We start from the raw sequence: 20,771 nt of genomic DNA on the forward strand, positions 1-20,771 counted from the left end.
AACATTGACAGCTTCATCTCAAATAAACATGTTGGAATCGGCAAGAAACGTCCTTTGTAGGGGCAGCCCAAGGCACCGGGAGATTTAGAGTAGGAGGAGATGTTACAAAATATAGCACCAGAAAATGGGCTGAATAAGGAGCATTTCAACTACATAACTGTGTTATACATCCACAACAGCTTTCCAGTCAAGAGGCCTCAGGATAGTTCAGTAAAAGACTGGCATGTGGAATGATCCAAGTCTACTTTTTAAAAAGAGATTTTTTAAAAAATTATTGACGCTCTAGTCATTCAGCAGGTACTTACACCAGACCTGAAGCAGGAGAGCAACTTTATATTGACTTACGAAAAAAGAAAAAAAAAAAAAAAAAAAAAAAAAAGAGAGAAACTGTCCTCATCAGTTTTGAAAGTATTTTCACAAGTTCTCTAAAATATTGATTTTTCAAACAATCTTTTCTAGCAGACTTCATTTTATTTAATCTTAAAAAACAAAACTGAGCTTTCCTCAACTTAGGAGATACCTCACGCACCAAGTCTGGTGGAACAACTGATAATACTGCAGTAGAACTTATCCTAACCCATAGACTGAAATACAGGCAATTTTTTTGATGCATCATAGCAATAATACTCTCTTAAGTATTTTTTTTCTTCATACTTTTTTTTCCTCCATACTTCAAGAAAACTCCTACTTCCTAACATCACCTTCAAAGTCTCAATGCAAGTTTAAGGTATATGACCTAAAAACTAAACATCCATTTGTATTTACGAATGCTCTTCAGTCTAACAAAATTCTACTTCCTAAGAAATTGTTAAAGAACAAACTGCCACCAATTTTTAAAACACAAATTATACTTTTAAGTGCCCTCATCTGGGGTATCAAATTCACTTCATTAAGCAAACTTTGAAGTCATACTACAGCACCTAATAAAACCTTGAGCCATTACTCAGTATGAGTCACAGGCAAGCACATGATCCTGGCTGCACTTCAGCATCACACGCAAAGAACGGGGCAAGGGATCCAATCAAGATTAGGCAATTCGCTTTTTTGCTATCATTACGAAAAATATTATACCCCACCAGCACACATCATTAGTTAGATGATTTTCACATCCCTTTAAGATATCCCAACTTCCCTATTCAGTTCTTCATGTCGGGAGTACTTGTGCCAAAGCCAGAAAAACCACCAGTTCAAAAAATATTTGCTAGACTGGGAAAAGAAACTAGATCTTATAAAATCCTACCAAAGTCACATGTTATACGTTTGTATTTCAGTGCAGAACTTGCATAAATTTCATTTCCTCAAGCTTACATATTTTTATATTCTATTTTCGTATTCTCTAGAAGAGAGTAAAGGAAGAAGCAGATGATGGAAAAAGGCAAATATCGGAGACAATTCATATATCATTCTAATTCAAAGGAGAAAAAAAGTGAAAACATTTCAAACTCAAATTGTATAATTAAGTCCAACTGTTAACATGAAAAACGACACTAGTTTTATCTGGAAAAAGTAAACTGGATCTGTTGCAGATAATCCCTCTCAATATATATCATTCTCCAAGAGTGGTTATCATCCAAATTATAAAACATTTTTAGCCATTACTTTTACAAAGTGACAGTTATGTTCTCTTCTCCCTTTTAGCCTGTCATGCCGAAAGCCTCCTCTTGAGAAAAAAGATGAGACCTGCCCTGTCAAGTCAGACTTGCTTCTGCTAGAATTAACAGCAGTCAAAGTAGTGGCACAGCTATAGTTCTTAATTCAAATTATATAGGGAGGTGAAAGAACACTGTATCTTGTGTAACACTGGGAAATAAAACTATGTGGTGTAACACCACATGTGCTAAAGAATTCATACTTACTCTATGTTAAAGGTAATATTTCGTGTGCAACATTCCTTGGGAAAATACAACTTCAGATAGTGGTACATAATCTGTAAGAAAATCTTAGCATCTCTATTTATCCAGAGCTGTTCTAAAGTGTGTGTATAAAAAACAGAACCAAACTATTTTTGTTTATAAAAATGATGTGGGTGCACATGTGTTTGCTTGCAATTTTAGGCAAATAACTCAGGGCTCCCCCTTAGAGATCTGTCATCTGAACTAGAAAACTGAAGAGGCCACAGCAGCTGGGGAGATGTGGGGACAGAAAAGGAAAGGAGGTAATGATAAATAAATAAATACATAAATAAATAGAACAAGAAAAGAGGGAGTGCTGCTGTCAGAAGAGACATTTTCATAAGGTTAAAAAAAAAACAGAAGGAAAAAAAAAAAAAGAAAAGCCCCAAACCTAAATTTGGGTGGGGAAAACCAAGCTGCTTATTTTTGAAAGGAGAAAGATCCCAACTACTAGCCCCGCATTCAGTAGGAATGACAAACGTAGTGCTGAACAACTGTGAGAAACCAGACAGCTGCTTCAACAGACTTTTCGAAAAGCCTGTCTGTCTGTGTTTGTTTACTGGAAAACATGTTTTTTGTCTCACGGATCTGAAAATTCTCCCAGGCTAACATGCACATGCCCTTTCTGCATCTTCACCTGAAGTCCTATACAACTTGCATCACCCAAAAGCCATTTTTCTTTGCAAAGGTCAATTATCAAATGCAGTCATTCACCTCATCAAGGACCTGTATCACTGCTTACTTAAATTACCTAAAGCACCCTATCTGCATACTGATTTTTTTAGAATGTACAATACTTACGTAGCCTCATAGTACACAGTTTTTAAACAAATGTTGCATTTTTATTATTAGAAAGACCAAAAAAGATGCCTAATGCATATATATATATATATATATGTATATGCATGTGTGTGTTTGTACATATGTGTGTATATTAAATTAACAGACTGTCAACTACCAATTCGTTATGCCCTGGAATCAGCTTATGTTTGGCAGGCATTACGTGTATTCTGCTGCAAGTAAATTTTTGCACATTTTTGCATTTGAAGAACGCAGGGAATCTGAGCAGGGTAATCCACAACGCTAGTGGCTAATATTTTGGTCAAAACTGCAGAAAGCCTTCATGGAAAGGGCTGGTTTCATTCAAGTTTCCTCAGTGAGAGAGAGAGAAGAGGTGCTTGGCAGCTACAGTTTTTCTATTTGAAGGGTAAGTGAAGTCTGGTCTCAAATACCTCAGCATTAGGAATGAAATAACAGCCTGAGAGGTTCCGGATTATTAGAAAAGTGGCTTTTTCTAAGCCAATTCACGTAGAACAGCAACGCGTGACCTGCGTAACGTCAATTGGCAACACAGACGTTTCTTTGGGAATCTGCTTTAGTCCAAGCATTTCCTTTCAGAGCAGGTTCCCGGCGCAGCTTTGGTGGCTTCCCCTTTGCAAAACATACTGCGTTCCATGCATGAGCCTTGATGAAATGTTTTAATCTGAACACCAAGGGAGAAAGACCATATTTTCCACAAACGGCACCTGCACCTCAGAAAACTATCAATCCATCTATGAATCTACGCAGGTGATACGGAGATTTGCTTTTGAAGATGAAAAGTGTGTAAGCCACAGTGCTGCTGAAGCAGTTGATTTGGAGCTGGGGGAGGGAAACGACATGTAAATAATCTACCAGACACTGAGATACAGAGATGAGACAGTAGATTGGGAAAATGCGTGTGTGTGCACGTGCGTTGCGATTTCTGAACTGTGTCAATTGTGCTTGCTTTCCAAAGCTTCTAATTTAGCATGCCTCTGCGCTCTACGGCAGTCAAGAACGGACAGGTTCATCCTTACCTTACTTTCTTATTTTTATTCTTCTTATTTTCTGTGTAATTACTAACAAATGAGAAGTTCAACAAGCCATCAACCTTCGGGCTAAAAGAAAATACCTCTTCCTGAAAATCAGTCAGGAAAAAAGAAACTCATCTTCATTAATTCATCCACCGGCTCAGTCTGAACTTCTCGCAACTGCTCCCGAGAACGGCATTCACACCTTCCTTAGATCTGACAGTAGATCTGACTTGTTTTTGAATCAAAAGCAGCTTAGCAGAAAGTGATTCAAGGCTCTGTAGACACTAAATTGTGTTCTTAATACATTAGCGTCGTGACCTAGGATTCACTACGAAACACCCCTTCACATTTATTCTATGCAATAAACATACAAGTCAACATGCACACCTCAAGGAAAAAAAATTTCACAGAAAAAACAAGAACAACGAAACACAAGAGCGAGAGAGAAAAACCAGAAGCAAGATGAGCTTCTCTTAAAAGGGTCGGTACCTTTTCCTGGACAGAGCTGGTGTCCCCCAAGGAGAGGGGAGAGAAGTCTCATTTGTCAGGCAGGGAGGGATCTGTTCTGCACGACTACAGACAAAACAGACAGGGGTGGGACAGAGAGGTTAGAGAAGAAACCAGAGGCAGAAGCTCGTTAGTTTTACAGAAACGACCACCAGCACATCTTCGATAGGATCCATCCTCCAGAAACACCACCGACGACGGAGAGCACAAGCGAGCAGCACGCACCGGGCGAGCCCAGAGACGTGCAAAGCGCCCGTCCGCTCTACGGCACGGCTCCGCGGCGCTTGCTCGTTACCCGGCCGAGGTTCAGCGCTAACGATCGCGCCAGCGAAGCGGAATCACTCTTCCGATGTTAAACAGCAGAAACCAAGAGGAGAAATTAAAGTCTGAGAAAATCAGTTTGACCAACATGGATTAGAAATAAAAACAATGTAAACTTCACAAAGACCGATGAACAGAAGATTTAAGAAAGAAAGGAAAACACAGGCACTTAAGATGACAGCAAGAAAAGCACTGAATGAAATAGCTTACGCGAAAAAGCTAGGACATTTACTTACCCCATTCTTGCTTCCTCAAACTCTACCGTTAGCTGCTATTATGGTTTTAACTTTTATAGTATGTGCAACGCATTCTTAATACATTTTTTCCTCCCTCAATCTGAATGCCAACGATATCTTTAACTGAGACTAAGTACATCAATTTCTGGCATGCTTAGCAGGCAAAATTTCCATAAAAAAAAATCAGTTATTTTTCTTGTCATCTAATTTATGGAAGTCTGACCAACTTGCAGCTCAATTAATAGCTCAAGACTGCTACCACCCCTTCAATATTTTGAAAATCAGATCCTTTGTTAGGTTCTAAGTGTCCCATCTTTGAAAATAAAACCACATGCATTAAATAGTTGGGGTACAAAAGCTGTAAGACCCAAGATATGCTACTTAAGTCTTTGTATTTTTTCCTTGTACATGAAAATATAGCTGAGAACGACCCTGAAGTAAAATTTAAGCAAGTACTTCAATATGTTCTGCTGCAATTCTTCACAAAAGTTTTTTTTTAATTTACAAGCTAATTGGAACTTTGAAGAACATGCCTATCCATCTAAAAAAAAGGATCAATTGCTGTGAATTAGATAATAACTCATCTTAAAATTCCATATTGAAGAAAACCAGAAATTACGGTGTGATGCTCAACAACCATTTTTTCATTTGACTTAGAAGATGAACAAAGGTCTTGCAGTTTTGTAGGATAAAGCAAGCAGACAGGCAGACCAACAGCTTGTTTAAATATATCAAATATCATCAAAAACGGTCATCTCTATCTTAACTGTTGTCACAATGAAAACATTCAAGAGAGGGAATACTGCATAGCCTTGAAACCACCACATACTAATCAGTATTTGGTCAGATGTAGACACCTTATTCCTCTTGGTGAAGTGAAGGAACAAAGCAACAGATTAAGATGGAAATACTAAAGGTTTTAATGAATGTATTTCAAGGAAACTATTTGGGGAATTCTAAGGAAAAAGAAAAGAAAAAAAGACGACCCATACCTGTCAAAAGAATCTGTTGCTACTCTGTAGAGGTAAATAAAAAGTTTGCTGCAGTGTCGTAGCGTGGGTGACACTGAATCCAGGGATATTAGGTCATCCTCCAATAGTCTTTGAAATAGCTGTGTATTTGAAGGGAAGACATTCAAGGGACTTATTTTTCTTGAGTCTGAGAAGCAGCCAAGCAATCGAACAGCATCTGCCAGCTTTTCATACTGGATCTCTGTTTTGAAGAAATGAGAGTTGGCTGGCTCATAGCGCATTGCTGCAGTCAATGTGCAGAACACAGTGTGAAGCAGTTCAAACACTTGATTCTGGTTTACTTTCTCCCAGCCATTCTTAGGTGGTGAGCACAAGGATCTTTCCATAGCAACGAGTAAAGATGTGACATACACAAATCCACCAACTTTTCTAAAAACCGTTCTTGTGCGGTGACTTTCTCTTAGCACTGAGAGAAGGGCCTATGGACAAAACAAAACAAAACAAAAAAGACAAAAAAAAAAAAAAAAAGAAAGAAGAAAAGAAAAACCCAGCAGCATTACTAATACCTTGAAAAAGATATGAACTTTGTTTGGTATGCTACTAAAACTATTATTGACATTTGTCAGAATTTGGTAATGCCTGAAGTCTCTGAAGATCAGCATATCAGGGACTGTAAGAGTCCACATCCTCAAGAGCTAACAAAATGAAAAGATAGAGTGGTGGGGAAGAAGCAATATCTGTAATTAAGAGATGACAAAATTAATTGGTAAATGAGCTGCCAACAAAAAACCTTGACAAAGTCTACAAGGGAACTCAACACCCCCAAGTGATTCTCTTAATAAGGCACAGAATACAGGGATTCAAGAGAAATCTGCTCTGCCATCCTACTTCATAAACAATACAAATTCAAACTGGGCAGATGCCTGCCTGTAGCAATGAGAAATCTAAACACTTAAAAGCCTTGGAGCATCCTGACATAGGGGTCTCACTAATCTAGCACGCATTAGAAGCTGACAAGCTGCTACGTACCAGTCAAGAAGCCACAGCATTTCTCAAACGTAATACGGCAAAACAAACAACCCCCTAAAAACTTAGCCCTCCATTAACCCCCCAAAGCTTAGTTTTGCCTTTCTCTATAACGAAATTAATAAATCTCTACTTTGAAATAAAAACAAAAAACCAAATGAAACAAGATTTTAAAACCTCTGTTGTTTAAAAATAAATCTGACATAGCAAAACAAATCTTGAGAAAATGTTACTTGTGTTATAAACATAAAGTCATAGAGTAGACAGTGGAAATAACAAATATCTAGGTAGTAGAGAATAATAGTCATATTTTTCTTAATTTCTTGGCATGGGGAGGGACATATCAACCTCCAGCCAACCAAAAATAAAAAAGCTGTCTTCAGAACTTTGACCCAAGTATGAACACAGAATACAGAAGAAATTTTTTTTCAGTGTGAAATACCACAAACAACAGAAAAACATTCTTGATACAAAAAAAGAATAGGCTTAAAAACAGAAAAAAAAAAAAGTTTTCCTAACAGAAATTTCACTTCTTTGGAATCGTGCATTAAGTACGCAGTTAGCAGACAGGTAATAAAATGGCCAGACTGATTCCTTCCTCTGAGGACAGTTATCTCGTCTGCTGGCAAACCTGGAGAAAAAACAAGGGACGTACCGCCTACAGTGCTCTAGGCTGTCAGTTCCATCCCCAAAACTTCCTAAAGCAGCACACATAGAAGACAACTACAACAGGTCAGATGAAAAGGACAGAAACTCTGGCTTAATATCTTAAATCCATGGGGAAATTGCAATATCCTTCTTTCCCCTAAGTGTCATGCTTTAAAAATTACTAAAAACGTTGACAGACGAGGTACGTAGAATGAATCGTTTTATTACTAGCTTTCCTCTTCGTCTTTTTGAATGACATAAGACTGCTCACCTACAAGAGAAATACAACAGTTCCTTCTAACAGAGATGAACCTTGCTGTATCTGAGTTCTTTCCAGCAAGATTCATTTTTACCTATTATGACTTGCCTCGGCTTCTTTTCTATCTTAAAAAAACAGTATTATATACATTTAAAAAATAACATCAGCTCTTCCGAGAAGAAACTGTGATCCTAGATTAGTGACCAAATATAACTAGTAATACAGAACACAGTTGACATTCTTCTCTTTTCCTCCTCTACTCACAGTCCTCTTCAATTTTAGACTGATCTTTTATGGTCACAATTATTTACATTTATGTTGGCAAATTAAATACTAGGGGTTACATTTAGCTCTGTTGGTTAGAGTGTGGCGCTAATAATACCAAGGTCGCGGGTTCGATCCCTGTATGGGCCACTCACTCGACGGTTGAACTAGATGATCTCCAGACGTACCTTCCAACCTTACCAATTCTATGATTCTATGATAAGAATGGATGTCTGCCAGAGGAAAATTCAAGCTAGGCACTGAAAATACACTTGTGTGTTAAGTGCTCGTTTTTCTATGTATTTTTCAGCATTTTTAACTGACTAATACCCTGCCAGGGAAGACTACCCTAACTGTAGGCCCTCATTTCTCACCCACTAACGATGATTACAAACGATGATGCTAAAAGCAACCATCTTGTTCACTGGTGGTCACATCTGTGATTCTGAAACTTCTCGTGTAGGAAAGCAAGAAAGGAACATCTAATTTACTCATTTCGGCTCTATGGGCAATCTCTATACTCAGCAGCTATACATCCAGTCAAACCCTATTTACACTGCATCGTAAGAGCCAGAGTCCTAAGCAGTACTTCATTTACCCTTAAGATGTCTGTCTTCAGCTGCAGTTCCGTAGGTGGAGCTGAGTGCATCAGTCCTAACAAAGTGCCCATATCATCTTCCCCACTAGGTGATAACACCAGCTGCTGGATGATCATCAGCGCATGCTGCCGGCATTGCGGATACTTCACTATGTTGTGCACGCATCTTGCGCCGCCAAACTCCCTGAAAATACCTGTGCAGAAGAGGGGAAGTGGGAGAACAGGACAAGAACATAAGGAATTTGAATAATACAATCAGTAACAAATAATAACAAATACAACACAAAATGTTTCTGTTTTCACTTCTACAGATTGAAAGACAGTTTTTGTCGTACAGCTATTAAAAGAATTTCTCCCCCGCTCTCTCACTGCAAAACAGAGCAGAACTTAAACGATACTTTTACAACTTTTTTCATTGAGGGTGTTGAGTACAGGGATATAGATAAGTTCTAAGAATGTCTTCATATTCAGTAGTTATTAACTTCATGCGGAATTCTAGGAGTCACGGAATGAAACAAATAAAACATAGCAGAAACTGTATCTTTAGTGGAAACTACAAGCTGTTTTGGGTAAGGACTGTGCTTGCATTCAATTTTGTTCATTGCCAAAATATAACTATGCTTCTAGATAAAAATAGCAAACTAGAAGCATTGATTGAGAAGCGCTTGAATCTATTTACAATGTATTGGAATTATGTTCCCTGCATAAGATACAGACATGGCAAAAGGAGAGGCCATGAACCTTGAAACGTTAGGTTTGTCATCCATTTGTCTTTTTCAGGGGAGGTGGGATGTCTCAACGGTCAGCTCCCTAGACTTCACTGACCACGAAGTAATATTTTACAATTCTTCCACTTTCAGTCTAGATTCTTGACTATCCTGTGAACCTGTCTAGGTCTGGACACCTGCATTCCCTGCCTGAAATTCTCTTACCAATTATGCACGAAGTTCAGAAAACCGTATCACAAAGTTCAGAAAACCTTATCAGACATACCATTTTAAGATGAGAAACAAAGCTTTGAGCGCGTGATGAAGCATTTCGAGGCAACATAATGCCTATTTGTGCCCATCCGTAATGACCTAAAACCCCTGCTGGCTTCTGGGTACAGTGCCACTGGGCTCCCATCCCAACCGTGCCACCCAAACAGCAGCCACAACTGCTTTGAGAAAAGGTTTCAAAATCATCCTGCACGGCTCTATCAAACCCCTGAAGGTTGAGCTGGTGAAGCCTTCGAGTACCACAGTTGGTATCTCACAGGAGCAAGGCTTAGGTACCTTAGACACTCTGCCAAAAAGGTGCATGTGTAACTTAGCCCTACGGGCAGAGACCCAGCCAACATCCAACCGCTTCTAAAACATAAAGTCGTTTCCGTCTCCTAGAGACGTTATCACATCCTTACACCACCTCCTCTCATTCAGCCTTAGAAATGAAACAATTGGTCTTAAAAAAAAAAAAAAAAAAAAAAAAAAAAAAAAAAAAAAAAAAAAAAAAAAAAAAAAACTCTTTGCAACTCTTCCCCAGCTAACCTTTTTGCCACTCTTTTCCAAATCTTTGCTAATTCTGCCTTTTCTTACACAGGAAAACCAAAGCAGAGCAATAAATATGGAAGTGCATAATTGATTCATGTAATTCACCTGCAATCTATGCTAATTCCTCTCTAAACTTCCTCATTTCAGAATAATTTACTTGCTTCTTCATTTGTCATTGAAAAAAATTCATCTACTAAATCAACAATATCATTTTTCCCTCCTCTCCTTTACAGCATAACTAGCTTGGTAGATACAGGGGAAGTAGCATCTGAAAAGTATCTCAGCTTCAGTAAATCTTCCAGCAGCATTAAACATAGCATTCTCATAAGCAACCCACAAAACAGCATAAATGCAACCACGACAGACTAAATGCGTAACAAACTGAAACATCAACGCAGAGTAACACCTGGGTCACTGAAATGCCTTTCTGATTTGACAAAGGACGCGCCACTGGGGTTTATCTTGAGCGCAGTGAATATTGCCTTTGCTGATGGAACAAGGAACGTATTTATCAAGCGTGCAGACAACCCCAAGCTGGCAGATGTTGGAAACGCTCAGCGGATGGAGCTTGAAAGTGATCTTGAAAAGTGGTCTGAAGCCACAAGTTGGAATTCAACAGAACTGGGGGCCAACCACTTGAAAATGCATGGAGTGGTAAAATGGCATAGACAACTCTGGAAGTTTTAATGGATCAGAACCTGAGCAGGAGGCAAATGCTCAGTCTAAATACTGCACACGATGGATTGGAAAAAAAAAAAAAAAAAAAAAAAACAAACAACCCAATGTAGCACCCCAGCATATTAACACAGAGGAGAGGAGGATAAAAGTCATCTAACATAGACATGGCTGCTTTAAAGATAACAGTGATCTGCGTTGTTCTCCAAAACCACTGAGAACGGAATAAATATCAAGATGATGTAAGCTTAACTCATAGCAAAGAATACACGTTTGTATATGAGCAAAAGCTCTGATAAATGATAAAACATTAGAACTATCAAGAGAAGAACACTATGTAAAATCCTTCCTGGAAAGTTTAATAGCTTCAAACACCTGCTCAGGATGGCCTACGCATAGGTAATCCAGCCTCAGCACGTGGAACCAGACTCGACGGCATCGTACCCTTTCTAAAACAGTGCTACCAACATTCCTCAACAGTGGTAACTAATTCTGAACTTATAAACTTAGCTAGACAATATTTTCTTTCCTCTAGAGTACACTAAGATGCAGTCATGGGCCTACTCTGAATTCCAACCCCCATTCCCAAACGTAATTTTTGATAGAGTCCTTCAGAATTAGTAATGCTGTAATCCCTTACCACCAACCAAGGCAAAGGTGTTGGCAGCACATATTCCACTCAGTTCTGGATGTCTCCAATGGACACAGGAATTTTCTTCTACTAACCCCTTTTCACACCAACAATGAACACCCTTTATTACATTTCATGGTCTTGAAAATCTTGCTTATACTTTCTACCTCGCTTTTGACCGCATTCTTTTGAAAGCATCCTCCTCTTCAGTGACCTACTAATCTGAAAATAAGAGCTAGAACAGTTATGGAAACTGCATCCTTGCCACTTTGCTGCAACATCGTATGCTGTTTCTGTAAATAGAAAATAACAGACAAGTGGGACAGCAGATGGAGGAAAATGGTAGGGAGGCTTTAGTGCTCCCATTAAAATCTCATCTCTTGCTTTTTGATTGCATCATTAGTACCACTTGAGACATTGAAATAAGAACACGAGTGACTCCAGTGCCATGCTCAGGGGAAACGAATGGGAGCTGATGGCAGGGCTAAGACTCCCTCCTCTACCTGCACCGAATCCAGCTCTGCGCTGCAGATTTTAGCAGGGCCGCGCTGGGGCCCTGCTAGCAGCTGTCCTTTGGGCGGGGGCTGAAGCACTGAGCCGGGGCTGCCAGCTCTGCCCACCGGAGAGACCAACTCACACTCAGCCTGGCACTGCCGCGGAAGGAGCGGGGGAGACACGGATCCCCCCCCTTCTTGCTCCTGTCCCATCCGGACCGCGTCTGTCCTGTGCAAGGTGTTCATCAACTCCTTCAAAGGATTTAAAAGAAAACGCACCGTTAAAAAAAAGGCAAAATCTTGACAGTTCCTGACCATCCCAGCTGACACTATCCTTGTGTTAAACTCAGATAAAGGAAAAACTATAAAGCGATTCTTATTCTGGGCCTACGCAGGTAAATACACTATCTTAGAGGCAAGATCCAGCTCACGCTGAAGTATGCCAACAGGCCTTCTCACTCCCAAAGAACACAAATACATTTTTCCAGGATCAGGAAAACAAAAACAAGTGTACAGAGAAAAATATAATTTGCCACAGATACACCATGCTTTGAATCTTTCTTTTCAACTGCAAACAAATTTTCTGACAATTCACCTGACACTAGTTCTAATAGAAAAAAAATCAATCTTTAATCAGTCACGCAGTTCCTGTTCTGCGCCGCACTCCCCCCCCCCCCCCCAAAAAAAAAAACCCTCTTTCAGTCAGAAAAAGTAATTTTCAGGCAACTGTCAACAACATCTGGGCACCAAATAGAATTCTGTCACTTTGCATTTGGTGCAGGTGTGACGGGTTCTCCACTGTAAAAGCAAATAAAAAAATTGTTACTACTTTCTACCCATAGGACAAAGAGAGAGCATTGGCTGCAATTAGATTAACTGAAAGCTAGAGAAACAAGTTTTTAAACAGCTGCATGCACTCCCACAAAATGGAATAGTATTAAAAAAAGAGAGATTAAAAAAAAAAAACACTGGATCTTCTTTTCTCTTGTAAGTCATAAGAAACAGTTTGTAATTTTGATTTAGCCTCAGATTTAGCTCGAAAGCAATATAATTTTTTAAAATCTTGGCATTGTAAGTAGTAAGTTTCAATATGTGTTTGTATGCTACGTGTTTATAAGCCCAGATGTGTTAACTTGCTTCTGTGTTTTACTGCTGGAAAAGGTCCATAGGTTTCAGATGAAAACAACTGCCCTTCCTACTCTTCCCTAGGAAAAGCAAGGAAATAGGTCCCTATGACTTATTTCCCATTTGCTTGTTCTTAAATGAGATCACTGCTGGCCACTGCTCTCATCTAACCCTGGAGCAATGATTTTCACATAGGCTAAATTTGCAAATCCCTACACTTTCTAACAGAGCTGCAGAATCTGTCAGCAACAGTAGTCCATCACCTTGCTTTCTCGCTTTTGCAAGTCCCGTAACACTAATCCAAGCTGAGGATTATAGATGGAAAGTACTTCCTTTGCATCAGCGGTGGTGCACCCACAAACACCACTTTGTTCCAACTCCCACTTGAACTAATAAAGAGAAAAGCACCAACTTAACGGGATTTTTACAGAGCCACTACGATACCGAGGATAATCTTGTCCGAAAGAGCTGGAGTTAAGAAATACAGCAGTGCTACAAACACTAAAAACATAAATTGCCAAAGGCAGGAAGATTAAATCATTTCAGAAAGCTCAGAACGGCAGGGATAATCTCCCAAAATATGAAGGCACGAATCGAAACTTAAAGACGGACCCAAATTTTCAGCCTGACTCACTGCTGATTCCCTCTTACTTTTTCCATACCTTCTGCTTTACAACAACACCTTTTATAAACACCACCTTGCCCCAAGAAGTATTCATCAGCTGGTCAGTTCTTTTTATTAGCAACTATACTGCTTTAAAATCTGCTTGCATTTGTTATACCTATGTAGGGTATAAATGAGCTTACCTAGATAAGCAAGAACATCATGGGAGAACAGTTTAAGAACAACAACAAAACCTAGGGCATGACAAAAGTCTGTTTAGTAAAGTACTCTGATTTGTCCAGCAGCTATTAAATAGTAAGGATAGATTTCAAGAAACAATTTGCCCAGAAAAGGGGAGCTAAGAAAATGATAATAATAATAAAAAGAGTTACAAGCTTTACTCAGTCAGAACAGAAACCGTGTTTAAACAGTGAGCTGCCAACTGAGTTGGCCAATTTTCAGGATTGCGTTCTTCAGCGTTTGTCACAGATTCTTATTTCTCCTAGTAAAATGAAAACAAAAACAAAAAAAATGGAGGGAAAAAAAAGAGTCAGAATCGAGGGAAGGAAGTGCTGGAATAAAGATGTTCCATGGCCTTCAAGACCAGAAGCCTTCCGGTTCCTCAAGGATTGCTTCTGTTGTATCACTCACCCTCCATCTGTTATTTAAAGTTCTCAAAGATAGCTTTTACTTCTATTAGGTATACATATTGTTCATTTTATTGTCAAGATGTGTTGGATAATAAAATAGCATACAGCATAACAGGGATCCGCCTGATTTTAAAAACCAACGCTCGTAACTGAGCCCAGTTTGTACACACTCTCTGGGAAGTTGCCTTTAAAAACAGAAAGTTGTCTTTCACTACGCATCACCTGGATTTTTATCAGATTTAAATAGACACGCCAGTGTCAACAGATTACATACCTAACTGCGCTTAAATCTTTCAAAATAAAACCAACATTGAAAGCCCTATTACAAATTATTATAGTGTTGTCGGCAAGTGGTGATAGGGGTTTTTTTTTTTTAAACAAACCCTCACAAAGGAGTTCTTCCCCCTATACTATACTCCTATTTTATACACTGTAGCCTAAACCATCCACATTTTCTTCTGAAAAAAATTAAGAGGAGAAAAAGAGCACTTCACTGTGTTTGATAATTTTACCTTTCTTTTCAGGCAATTAATCAAGATCACTCTGCCTTCAGGCGTGTGCTTCAGAGTTACATTTTCACAACTACTTTGCCAGCGGCCTCCTTACTTACCTGCATTTGTGTTTGATCCTTGTAGTAGTACTGTCAAGGTCTCCATAACCAATAAAGCCAGCTGCTTTTGGTCCTCAAATGAACTGTTTCTTGAATCCCCTAAAAAATAATTTCAGAAGGCCAAGACATAGTAAAAATCACTCTTCTGCAAAATGACGCTTCATATTTTCCACCAGCACTTTTTATTCCCCTTTGGTTTCTCCAGAAAATATGCAGCATACCCAAATTTCAAAGCAAATTAGGATTTTGTCTACAAATGCACACCCAGGAAAGTTTAACTAAAACTTTACTAACTTAACCAGCTTAACACTAAAACTTAACTACAAAAACAAGATTTAAACACAGAGGCTTTTGAGTACTGGAAGCTTAGGCAGTTGACACAGCAGCTGCATGCATCATGTCATAACTTCAATTCTTATTTCCTGAAGTCACGGTTGCTTACCATCTTTAAAGCCTAAGAGGATCTGTCTTGTTAAGTATTCAGTACTTGAAAGAGAAATTCCAAACAAAAGCACATAACTACATTCACATGATTATATTAAATGCATTGATAATTCAACAGGTATAGAAGATGAACCAATATTGTGTGTGGTATTTCAAACACCATAGCATAACGGAAAAAAAATTTTTTTTTTTTTTTTAAAAGAAAAACTTACAGAAGGAAGCCAAAACACAAGGGCATGTGTATCCAGGTAGCACTCTAACCAGCTGACAGATGGGTGCATTTCTGAAGAAGCCCTTGATAACTGATACACCTTTCAGTAGAGCTGCTGGCAATGAAGCTTTCTACCTCTAGTCAACTGCTACCACTCATAAACAAAACTTCAGATGATAAATCCAGGTGAAACAGTCAAAGATTATAACTAAAAAGCAAATGCCACTGATATACACTAATAATACTGCATTTTGAATAAAGAATATAAAAACAGGTAGGGGTAGGTGTATGTGTATGTGTACAGATGCTCCTATTAAGAGTACAAGTATGCACTCAAGCCTCTTTTCACAGCTGGGGTTAAGCATACTGAAACACCTAAGTACCTTCAGTGATAAAGAGAAATATATTGTCTATCTACAGCAATATAAATACTATTCATCACTCCTTCACTTTCTCTTTTGTTATATAACTTAAATATTAAAACAGTTACATCAAAAATCATTTAAAAAGGAAAATACGAACTCCTATTTCGCATTCGCACAGCATCTTTCATTAAAGACCGCCTCAAGTTTCTTCCACAGCATAAAGGAGGAGGAATTCCCAGGAAATCTAAGATCAAACAGCAGTCCCTGGCAGAACTGAGCCCTTTAGTCAGGCATGCAAACTCGCTCGTTCCTCCTCGTAAGCACCGGCCTCCACCACTCCCAGCCAAAGACGACACATAGTAGTAAAACGAAGAGGGCACTGTACCTTGATCGTTCAGAGCCTGAGTGGGATCTTTCAAAAGGGCTGCATATTTATGAAGAAGATTTACCATCACCTCCAAAAGCCCCACCTCTCTGAAGACATCCTTGAAGATGTAGTCATGACGAGTGAATTTAAGAAGCGTCTTCATTGCAATGATGCTACACTGGTAAGAGGTGCTGGATTTTAGAAGGATGCTTACGCTGATCAGTTCTTTACAGGGTATGTAATTTAAGCTGAAGACGACAAATTCCAGCATCTCGAAGTATTTGGTCTGCACTTCTGGAAGTTTAGAAATTTTCTCTGCAAACTGAGACAAAGTGTGCTGTGATTCCAAAATGAAGTAGTTAGCGTTGTCCGCCATATAAATATTTGTGATGGCATCAAGGATGATTTGTGCTAGATAGTTAGTTTTTGCTTTCAAAAATGCGTTCTGGAGGACAGAGAATGCTTGAATATTCCTCACATTGTGACCTAAATCAGGAAACACAGATGGGAGGAATAAAACAGAAATTTTTTAATAATCATAAACAGTGAGCACACTCATTACTAATGATTCATGCATTTTCATAAATATCAATAAAATAACAGTACCTGTTACCTTTAATAACATATATTATATTAAAATTGATTTCTCTAAGAAGCCTTTGTATACTCAATTATACTGCAAGTTTTACAATCTAATGTTGTTAATATGACATTTTCATCTTTGAAAACAAGCGTGTGTACGTGCCGCTAAACAAATGATACTTTCCTTAAAGCAGCCTAAGGGTTGGTGAAGGTTAAGACGTGATACCAGAACTAAGCTGATCCATATATATATATATATATATATATATATATATATATATATATATATATATATATATATATATATATATATATTTTTTTTTTTTAACATGCAACAAGCTACGGTTCTAGCGGAAAACAAAAACCGAGACTACGTCATCTATCTAGTCCATAATAAAACACACTGCAGCAACAGCAGAGCACTCTGTATTCCATCATACAGAAGGCAGGCTAAGTTTAGACTAACATGCATCCGGTTCCCCTCGTCTAACAGAGCACTAAGCAATGAAAAAGCCTCATCAGCTGAGATCAAAGCTAAACAACATGCTTAGGCTCCGAACTATCCTGTCCCTTCCACTCTTTGGAAATCACCTATGGAAGGGAGAATGTTAAGTGTAGAGAAACTCTACAGAGCTGCGGAAGGCCAGCAGTAGCCTTCCCTACACAGAGGAGTTACTCTTCCTCGATTCTGGAGATAAAGTATCTATGTAAATAAGCATATCGGTATCAAATGACAGCGTGGGGAGGAGTTAAATACATTAAAAATACATAAAATACATTAAGGTATTTGGGGCTACATGAAAGGTCTGTGCACTTCTGCTAGATACACAGCAATTCTTCAAGAAGCCGAGGGGAAAAAAGAAAAAAATGCACGGTTCAGCCACTACATCACACGCAAGGCTTGGAAGTATCGTACAGTAAGAATAGCTTGGATTCTTGGTTTTCAGCTTCAGCAGCATGGCAATTATTGCAGAGCTCAGCATTAAAAAGACAGACAGAGTGGGGGAAAAAAATCAAAAATTTTTTAAACAGTGAACATTTATAAAACATTATAAACAAAATACCTAGGATGCTCGAACAGTGAAGTCTTATTTTCAAACAAGCCAAAAGCAAGCAATTAACTAGATTTTAAAATGTTTCATAAACAAAGAATTCTAATTCATGACATGGGCTCTGTGGAATGATACTTTCTTCAATTTCTACAAACTAAGATGACCAATTTAAAGGAAAATTACAATTATCTCAGCATCAAGCATCATTCCTTTCCACTCCAGCATTTTTCTACAAGAAACTTATTCAAAAATAACATGCAATGATTTCACATACTTAGGATATCAGTGTTACCTTACAAGTCACATTAATTTGTTTCTAAGAGCAGGCATTTTTTATGCTTGTATTAAAATGAAGAATGTTGAGAAGCGGATTTAGAGCTCATTAAACATGGCAGGGAACAGAGGCAGTGACGGAGACAACTATTTATATTCTAATTAAGTATAAACAGTTGTTTCAGGCAATCAAGCAGATTAATAAATTATCTTTGATTATTTTAAGGACCCCTGGAGAAACCAAAGTTTAACCAGCTCTTTAGAGTCCAAAAGTGAAGATTTCAGCAGAATTAATTAAGAAAACATGCTAATATGTTCTCTGTAAGAGGACAACTTGTCAACCGAGTGAAAAAGTAGGTATAAGGAACTCAGAGATGCCATGGCCAATACCAGAAAATTAAATAAAAGAAATCTTTGAGATATTTCAACAGCCAGGTTTTCTCAGGCAGTTGTATCAGCAAAGCTAACCAGCTTAAGAAAAAGAATGTAATATGTTATCACCAGAGCATGAAGAAAATACACTCTGGGTATGACCATCACTCTCTTTCCTTATTTAGGGCAAAGGGAAAACAATTCCTATGAATGCTGAACTCTCTGAATAGAGGAAGCTATTGTTCAAGGAACCGAGACATGTAAGAGAAACAGCATGAAAGTAAATCCAGTAGCCTATGAAACTAAGAACGTAACTCTCACCATCACAAAAAGTTGATAAATATCCTCAGTGTTACTAAAACCCAAGAAAAGCCAAGAGAGCAAACTAGCTCCACAGTCACAGTCAAATTGCAAAGTCCCAGCTTACATATAAAACATAATTAAATTTTGTAAATAAAAATCAATTGTGTTGTAAGAGTATATAAAAGATGTGAAAAGTACAACTATTTGTAAAAGCCTCAGACTTCTGTATCGCAACTCTGTATCGTAACTTGCACTATTTGCAGCACACACAAAATCCAGTGCTCTGAACACTGACAGTTCATGAAAGAACAAGTTTCAGCTCAGAAGACAGTCACTTAAGCTGACAAAAATTCACAGAAAATAAATTTGGACTAAAAAAAGAAAAAGAAGAAGAAAAGCACATCAGACGTCTGCACTAGTTTAGTAAGGTCAGATTCAGACACTGTCAATAAAGCAGTGTGTATATACCGATATACCTGGCCTTAAGACATCCATGTAGAAACTACCAGTAATGCAGTGAGAGATATTTCACTCAGCCCCAAGCCCTTAAAGATGCAAGCTGTACACATACTTCTTTTGGAACCAACTACAAAGAAAAATGAACTTTGGGATCCATATAGCTAAACATTCGATACGCAATCTTAGTGAAAGAAGGTATTTCCACACGCCATTACAAGTGTGTTGCGTAGTATAGAGCTTCTTTCAATTCCACTGGTTTTTCTGATTGAGAAAAAGGCCGTGTGTGTGCACGTGTGTGTGTGCAAAGGGGACAAGGAGAAAGTACGCTCACCTTTGCCTGCAGGCTGTGGGACTGCAAATCCAGGTAGTAGAAAAGGTACCCCAGTGGTAACCCCAGCTGGTTTTAATTCATTGACGCCATATGTTGTCAAGGAAGTTATCAAATTAACTAGGTCCTTCAAAGCATCCTTGGATTCAGCCTCTTTTGCCTGTTCTAATCTAAAGAAAATACAGTAGGTCATATTAGCACGAGGGCATTTCAACTCAGATCGCTTTAATCAGACATTTACTTTGCTCTGCTAATACAGAGAATACGTATTAAGAGAGCCAGAGCACGCTGAACTGTACTTTAGATGTTCTCCATTCACATTCATAACACTAAATCAGTTAAACATTATTTCATTTATGACAGCACATGGTTTTTTATGTCATAAAAAAATTCACCTAATAAATCTTGCCACAAACACAATGGCTTGCCAAAAATCAGCACGTGCACTAAAAATCACTTCAAAAATCCTCTTAAAGACACGAAGCTGATAGAGTATTAATTCTCGAACCGGCAGATGTCACCTGGCAAGTTAATTATGGATTTATTTTGTGACAGACTCTTCAGGCATTTTTCTGTGTTAATCAAAAGGTATCGTAGCACCTTTTCAACTAACACCTAGAGGCGCGCAGTTCTGACGCTGGGAACGGCCAGCAAAATGAAATCGGAATGAATCGTAAGACTGACTACGCAAACATAGAACAGTCCTCGTTTCTCTTTTGATGGACCTTCCAGAAGAAAAGGGGGGAGAGAAAACTCAAAAACCAAAACCATAAGATTATTCTTCTCAATTCAAATCACTCGCTTACAAGTTCATAGCTTTTCATCCACTTTCACCACTGCTTCAGAACACCGAGCTAGGGAAGACGGCACGAGCAAACCAGTTTCGCTTCACTGCTGAGCAAAGTGCTCACAAGCTGAATTACCGCTTCGTGGTGACGGCTGGTAACCCAAAACTGAGGGGACAGGAGAGGAGAGCAGCAAGAAGTAGCTGGCGATAGTAACGCATACCGTGCAAGTATAGCTGCAGGAGCACATCTGTATCCTCAGCACAGAGCTCACAGAAACCAACTGAAAGCACTGCTGAATTTTTATACAATTGTTTTCTAAGCGTGAACGTGCCTTAATTTCATCCAAAAATTA

At 38.6% G+C, this 20,771-nt stretch overlaps 1 protein-coding gene across 2 annotated transcripts in view; it reads right to left on the reverse strand.

The window, feature by feature from the left end:
* The window catches only part of WDFY3 (WD repeat and FYVE domain containing 3), a 177,237-nt gene that overhangs the window by 81,424 nt on the left and 75,042 nt on the right, over positions 1-20,771 (reverse strand). For both annotated transcript variants that reach the window (XM_062574355.1, XM_062574354.1), the window contains exons 9-13: positions 19,635-19,801; positions 16,281-16,748; positions 14,876-14,974; positions 8,558-8,751; positions 5,784-6,241 (exon numbers count right to left, since the gene is read on the reverse strand). In XM_062574355.1, coding sequence (XP_062430339.1) covers positions 5,784-6,241; positions 8,558-8,751; positions 14,876-14,974; positions 16,281-16,748; positions 19,635-19,801 — 1,386 coding nt within the window. The remainder of the gene's footprint in view (positions 1-5,783; positions 6,242-8,557; positions 8,752-14,875; positions 14,975-16,280; positions 16,749-19,634; positions 19,802-20,771) is intronic.

The sequence above is a fragment of the Rhea pennata genome, chromosome 4 (genome assembly GCF_028389875.1).
Source record: "Rhea pennata isolate bPtePen1 chromosome 4, bPtePen1.pri, whole genome shotgun sequence".
Lineage (NCBI taxonomy): Eukaryota > Metazoa > Chordata > Aves > Rheiformes > Rheidae > Rhea > Rhea pennata.